Below are 7,500 nucleotides of genomic sequence, written 5' to 3'. Positions count from 1 at the left end.
TGCTTCTTCATTTTGCAGTATTTTATGTTGTTCAATAGTTTTCAGTGGTTATTGCAGTGTTTCATTCTACTTTTTGGGCATTTTGCAAATCATGGAATTATATCATTTTGCGCGATATAGCCTCTTTAAAGAAGAAACTAGTGAGTTTCACCCAAGAGCATAGTTTTGTTAACTTTGAACTGAATTTATTACCAAAGCTTAAAAAAGTAAAAGACCTCAAAATGGGACAGGACATAACAAAATAATTAAACGTGTGAACGTATGAGCCAAAGAGCCTCTGCTGGCACTACGTCTGGGTGATCCCTCAAGTGGTCTTAATGACCACCCACTTGAAAAAAATAACTAAAACGCAGCAGTTCAATACCACCCACCTCAGTGCCTTCTGTTTTTGTGTAACACGTACCACAGGCAACCCAGTGTACGCTCATAGAGCGTCTAGTTCGATATCCGAAGAGTATGCACATTTGTGACTACCAACAAAAAAAGAGAGACTCGACTGGTTTTATGACTCGGTGTCCTCATGGGCCCGACTAATTATTGCAATAATGGTAAATGATGTTTTTAGATAAAGTTCTCTCCCTATTTCAAAGTGGGTGCCATACAATTTGATAAAAAAGGGTATTCTAAGGCTTAGTTTTGTTTATTTCGAGTTTCAATTGCAATAAAGGGAAGTATGCATCTGTTTAAACCGCTTTTCTTCTGCCACAAGCGTTCTAGTACTTAGAAGTTAACTGAAGTTGCGAAGAATAGTTCTACAGGTTAGATTAAATTATATTTATACAGAGTTTATACAAGTGATTAAATTATATTTATACAGAGTTGAACGTGAAAATCATTCTTCAAATCTAGTGAAAAAGTCATAGACGTGGTTTTCAATAGAAAATTATGAATAAAACCTTGATGATGGAAGAGAATATTCATAAGAATACATGAATTTACCCACTGTTCTTCTAATCTAATATCCGAAATATTGATCGTTGTAATTATTTGAGGAATGGGTCTGAGTGATTGATTTAGGAATAATTTTGACGGTACACTTTGCAAAGAGACAAGACTACGAAGATTGGATTTGTACATGCACAATAATACAATAATGACTATAAGGATAAACTAAACAGCAGTACAGAGTTCTGAAACAAAATTTAGTAAAAGAACTATACCTGAAATTAAATGCTAATATAGCTTCAGAGATTTTGTAACCAGAATGAGAAATTCAGGGTTTCCAAGAAAGACGTTAGTCAAGCACATCCCCAAGGATGACCGTTCTACGATCTGTTCTATTCTTTAATGATTTTTGCATATTTGCATTGAAAGTTAACGTCTTTACTCTCGAGGCTTAAATAGAATAAAGAATTAGTTTTCCGCAAGTTTAGTGGAAGTTTTTTCGCCTTGAACTAGGTAACCAAATAATAAGACCAAAGAAACTAGCATCGTCATATCAGCAGTTGCAAATAAAATCAGGTCTGGTAGTTTGAATACACCACTGAAGTCATGAACAGAGAATAAGAAAAATGAAGGAACCAGAATAGATCCTCCCGGATCGCGGGTGCGTATATTAATGGACGTTAAACCAAACAAATTACGGAAACGTTATGAACCCGTTAGTATTCACGTTTATGAAGCAGAATTTTTTAAAATCCACCGTATCAAAGGCCTTAGAATATAAATAAACACACACCTATGGCATTTTCACTGCCATCAAGCGCAAGATGACTTCTTGTTCAGGTCAATCAGTGGTAAAGAGTTCGTAAATACGCAATGTAGAGAAAACATAAACTTAGAGTAATGTATACTGTGATATGACGTAATTTATTTAAGCTACTTACAAGACGAGAAAAACTCTGACCAGGGTGGAAATTGAACCCGCGACTCTCGGGTTAGATCACTGCTTTTCTACCGACTGAGCTACAAGGTCAGACGGGAGCAGGCTGTAAACGTAATCCTTCCTTGTACTTGTGCATGTTCATTGCCGTGACTTTAACATCTTCGGTTCCCACGGCCTGCTCCCGTCTGACCTTGTAGCTCAGTTGGTAGAGCAGCGGAGATCTAACCCGAGGGTCGTGGGTTCAATTCCCAACCTGGTCAGAGTTCTTCCCTGTTCTTGTGTGGGCCAGTTTCCATCAGTAGGGCTAGCGTTCGCAGGGTTCCTATGTGGTAGAAACTTAACACTTCACGTTACATTCTAATCAGTTAAGCCTGTTCAAACATAAGTGCTACACGGCCAACGTTTGCATAAACGTAATCCTTCCTTGTACTTACAAGACGGTTATAGATAATTACTTTCTAAAGTAACTTTGAGAACCCGGGGGACATTTAGAGCAGTCTCTATGTCATAAGAAGTGATTGACCACCAGCTTTAAACAGTGGTATCACGCAAGCAATTTTGATTTGATTAGGAAAATTCATGACAAAAAGACAACAGTATTACTTTGGCTGAGTTAAGTCTGATATGAGACAAATTTATGCCATTTAACTACATCTATTTTGTGCGGTCAATTCTGGCTTTAAAAATTCATTTTAAGTCAGACAAAGGGCTCAACAAAAGAAGTAAAGAGTTGAACGTCAACAGCAGAAAATTGTCTTTTTTAGACTCATAATGTCATACGGTCCCTCTGGTGTTGGTTTGGCTACATACCTGCAGCATTTGTGGTCAGTGCATTCATCGCGCAGAATGCCTGTTGTTCTCCGGACATTTACTTCCAGAGCAGTAAAAATTATAGATCAGTAAAATTAGCGGCCAAGAATGACTCAAATGGTTCTCATTGGTCAAATATTACGCGCTATTTCTCCCTTGGTGAATTCTGCTTTGCTCATTAACTTGTCAGGGCGGAGCTAAGAAACAAAGGACGTTTCAAGTTATTGTTTTCGCTATTGTTCCTCGATATCACAATTTGAGAATGCATTACAAGCCAATTTTCACAGACATTTCAAATTTGCATTTACTATTTCTGATCTCGCAAAATGCCTGTTTTAGGATTTCGCATTTACTGGAAAAAGCGCTCGGCCTCTTGTTCAAAACAAACATAACCAAAAAGTCCGTTATTTTCCAGCACAGTTTCTTACGTGCAATCGACAGACTGAAATTTGTCAAAAGAAATGAATCAACTCGAATCAATGTTTAACAGAGCGAAACAATTGAGAAAAAGAACTTTCTTGCTTAATGTTTGGAAACGAGTTTCGGTGCACAAAAACAAAACTTTTCAATCCCTCACGACTCAAGATGGCCGCCGTGTGATTAAGGCCTGTGGCAATCAGCAGTGCGCTTCATTAAAGTATGTTGCTTTGCTTGTGCGTGAATGTAAAGTGATTTTATATTTAGCGCGTTTCTGCTTCGCATTTCTGTCAATGAAATGCGGGTAAGTATAACATTTAAAAGGCTTCGTTTTGCTTTTCAATGAATGAATATAAATGAATCGAAATGAATAAGAGGCTGACGGATCTTGGTTGCGAGAAGGTTCCCGATCCATTGTTGTAAGGCTGTCACTCGGCCCTTACCGTGTGTAACTCCTTGGTTGCTAAATTAAAGTGAAGGTATTCTCGCTCTGACAAGATATCCTCGACGAAGCTTTTGGGGTAGCCTCGTTCTAAAAGGCGAGTTAAGAATTGTAACTTTTTTAACTCAAAGGATTCTTTAACCGAGTTTGTTCTTAGTAAGCGCAAAGCTTCCTCTTTTACAAAGCCCTTCTCGACGCTGAGAGGGTGAATGGGGCAACTCTTACCCTCCGCCAAACCCACGGCAACAAATGTGGTGCCATCTTAGGCATTCGTACCTACGAAAACTTAAAAATCGATTTTTAAATAAAGTGAACAGACTTGTTTCGCCTGAATCTTGAGTAGCTTATCATCGAAAAAGCTAGCGCGCGCGTGCCTTTTCTTTGTTGCGAAAGAAAGAGAAGCTTTAACTAGAACATTTTGCTAAGAAACGTGAAAAAGCTGCAACGATCTTCTTGCGGAATCGGCGGATGCTTTCGCCCAGTGCGTGGCCCACGCGCTCGGGACCAGATTCCTATAATTTGTAGGCGAAGGGAAGGATGCTTATTTGCAGAAGTTCGAACAAAATGGCCGGTTTCCCGTAAACGTCCCACCATTTCCATAAACCTTCTCCGTTCACTTGAAATCGTAAGTAGAGTTTGTAACATTAACGTATGGCGGCACCCTTGTGAATTAACAATGGATGGATCGGGTTTTCGAAGAGCTCTGAAAAGAGCTTCCGATCACTATCATATGTATTGGTCGCGCACGCCGTCATCTTTGTTTTGTCCGAAGGTCCTGAGTAAAACAGCTGATCTTTATGGCAATCTTAAAATTCGCGGTAGATGTGAATATTTTTTTCATGCGGAGTGGTTTTCAACAATAGGCATTGTTTCATTTGACAGGCATTGCTATTCATGTCTGGGCTGAAAACAATAGCTCGCCAGCTCTAAACGCGCCATTTTCAAATGAAACTACGACTGATAATTTTCAAAGTTAAAAACATAAAGGTTCCTCGTGACCAATTTTCGAAATTAAAACGGATTCTTTTCAAGGACAGACTCATCTGCCATTTGCCGTGCGTGAAAGTCTAGTAGGTATGTTAGTTTTCCCAAAATTGCTCTCCAAAATTACTATCCATACGAAAATGTGCAAAATTTTCCGTATATTCAAGTGGAAAAACATAAAACTTCTACTTTCTCAATTTCAGTCTTTTTTAGTGCAAATTGTAAACTAATCCTTAATTTTCAAAAAGCCGTTCGTGAACCTTGAAATTATCATTTCTGAGACTCGGGAAAGTGAGTTTTGTAAACCCTAGTTGCCTAGTTTCGACCCATTCTTCTCTAATTCATGGCTCTTCGCATTCGAATTTGCCGCTTTAGTGATTATGAATTATTCATGATGTCCAGGCATTCTGCGCGATGGAACTTCTCATGCTTTCTTTCGTATTTTTCAAGGTGCGCCCTTTCTTTCAAAGACGACCTTCCTTGTTGTCAAGAGTCCGTGTAATCAAGAATGGCAGAAAAGAAGAGGAACGTTTTTGAGCAGCATATACAAGAGCTTAGAATTGCCAGAAAAGAGGGAAACAGAAAAGTGGAGGGTATTGCATATTTGAATTTAGGCAATTATTATTATGGCTTGGCTTATTTCGAACAGGCCAAGAGGGATTACACAGAAGCATTAAGGATTTTTAAGGAAATAGGTTTCAGTGCTGGAGAGAGAAACGCCTGTGAAAATCTCGGCATCGCTTATCATAGTCTGGGCAATTTTAAAAAGGCCAGAAAGTACTTCAAGAAACAACTAAGTATTGCAAAAAAAGTAGGGGATCGGGACCAGGAGGGCAATGCCAATGGTAATCTCGGCTATGCTTATGACAGTCTGGGCAATTTTAAGCGAGCCATAGAGTATCAGGAACAAAGTCTTAGCATTGCAAAAGAAGTAGGGGATAGGGCCGGGGAGGGCAATGCCTATGGTAATCTCGGCATCGCTTATCGCAGTATGGGTAATTTTAAGGAAGCCATAAAGTATAACGAACAACATCTTAGCATAGCAAAAGAAGTAGGGGATAGGGCTTTGGAGGGCGCGGCCTATGGTAATCTCGGCAATGCTTATTATTGTCTGGGCAATTTTAAGGAAGCCATAGAGTATCACGAACAACATCTTAGCATTGCGAAAGAAATAGGGGATAGGGCCGGGGAGGGCGTTGCCTATGGTAATCTCGGCTGTGCTTCTGACAATCTGGGCAATTTTAAGGAAGCCATACAGTATCACGAAAATCTTCTTAGCATTGCAAAAGAAGTAGGGGATAGGGCCGGGGAGGGCGTTGCCTATGGTAACCTCGGCTGTGCTTCTCACAATCTGGGCAATTTTAAGGAAGCCATACAGTATCACGAAAAACTTCTTAGCATTGCAAAAGAAGTAGGGGATAGGGCAGGGGAGGGCACGGCCAATGGTAATCTCGGCAACGCTTATCACAGTCTGGGCAATTTTAAGCGAGCCATAGGTTATCATGAACAAAATCTTAGCATTGCAAAAGAAGTAGGGGATAGGGCCGGGGAGGGCAATGCCTATGGTAATCTCGGCATCGCTTATCACAGTATGGGTAACTTTAAGGAAGCCGTAAAGTATCTCGAACAACATCTTAGCATTGCAAAAGAAGTAGGGGATAGGGCCGGGGAGGGCGATGGCTATGGTAATCTCGGCACCGCTTATCACAGTCTGGGCAATTTTAAGCAAGCCATAAAGTATCACGAACAAGAACATAGCATTGCAAAAGAAGTAGGGAATAGGGCCGGGGAGGGCAAGGCCTATTGTAATCTCGGCACGGCTTACCACAGTCTGGGCAATTTTAAGGAAGGCATAAAGTATCACGAAAAAAGTCTTAGCATTGCAAAAGAAGTAGGGGATAGGTACGGGGAGGGCGCTGCCTATGGTAATCTCGGCAACGCTTATGACAGGCTGGGCAATTTTAAGGAAGCCATAAAGTATCGCGAACAACATCTTAGCATTGCAAAAGAAGTAGGGGATAGGGCCGGGGAGGGCAAGGCCTATGGTAATCTCGGCAGCGCTTATGACAGTCTGGGCAATTTTAAGGAAGCCATAAAGTATTTTGAACAACATCTTAGCATTACAAAAGAAGTAAAGGATAGGGCCGGAGAGGGCGTTGCCTATGGTAATCTCGGCATCACTTACCACGGTCTGGGAAATTTTAAGGAAGCTATAAAGCATCACAAACAACGTCTTAGCATTGCAAAGGACGTAGGGGATAGGGCCGGGGAGGGCGTTGCCTATGGTAATCTTGGCAACGCTTATCACAGTCTGGGCAATTTTATGGAAGCCATAAAGTATCACGAACAACATCTTAGCATTGCAAAAGAAGTAGGGGATATGGCCGGGGAGGGCGTTGCCTATACTAATCTCGGTTGTGCTTATTACGTTAGAGGTGAGGTTGAAAATGCTCTTTTCTGTAACGAAAAACATTTTACTATTTCCAAGGAAACGGAGGACCTAGTAGGGAAGGGAATCGCTTGTTGTCGTCTTGGTTGTGTTCATGAATTATTAGGCTCCTTGTGCAAAGCCATTAATTTCTATCATCTAAGCATAAAATATTTCGATGAAACAAGGCGTCTTCTTCAGTCAGAAGATGCATGGAAAATAAGCTTTCGTGATACAAAGCAAGAGGCGTACACAATTCTGTGGAAAGCACTTTTAAAGAATAGAATGGTTGATGAGGCTTTGGTTGCTGCTGAACAAGGACGAGCACAGGCCTTGACAGACATTTTGAAGATGCAATTTGGCGTTGATAAAGAACCTTCCTCGGCAATTGCAAGGACGGAAACTATCTCCGCTGTTATGCAATATTTGCCTCTACAAACAGTTTTCATAGCACTTGCAGGGAACACTATCAGTTTTTGGTTTCTGAGAAGAGGAAGCGGAATAAACTATAGGGAAAAGAAAATGGAAAATGGAAGTGCTGACTCACTGATAAAGACTACTTTGAAACAGATTGGCGCAGGGGCTGTTGTCCGA

The 7,500-nt window shown here is 40.6% G+C and overlaps 1 protein-coding gene across 2 annotated transcripts in view; it reads left to right on the top strand.

Moving 5' to 3' along the window:
* LOC138024371 (tetratricopeptide repeat protein 28-like) overlaps positions 1 to 7,500 on the top strand; it is a 153,223-nt gene that overhangs the window by 43,145 nt on the left and 102,578 nt on the right. For both annotated transcript variants that reach the window (XM_068871555.1, XM_068871556.1), the window contains one exon: positions 4,929 to 7,500. This exon is cut by the window's right edge and continues 952 nt beyond it. In XM_068871555.1, coding sequence (XP_068727656.1) covers positions 4,987 to 7,500 — 2,514 coding nt within the window. In that variant the 5' untranslated portion in view covers positions 4,929 to 4,986. The remainder of the gene's footprint in view (positions 1 to 4,928) is intronic.

The sequence above is a fragment of the Montipora capricornis genome, chromosome 11 (genome assembly GCF_036669925.1).
Source record: "Montipora capricornis isolate CH-2021 chromosome 11, ASM3666992v2, whole genome shotgun sequence".
Taxonomy (NCBI): Eukaryota; Metazoa; Cnidaria; class Anthozoa; order Scleractinia; family Acroporidae; genus Montipora; species Montipora capricornis.
This window is presented reverse-complemented; position numbering and strand designations above follow the sequence as displayed.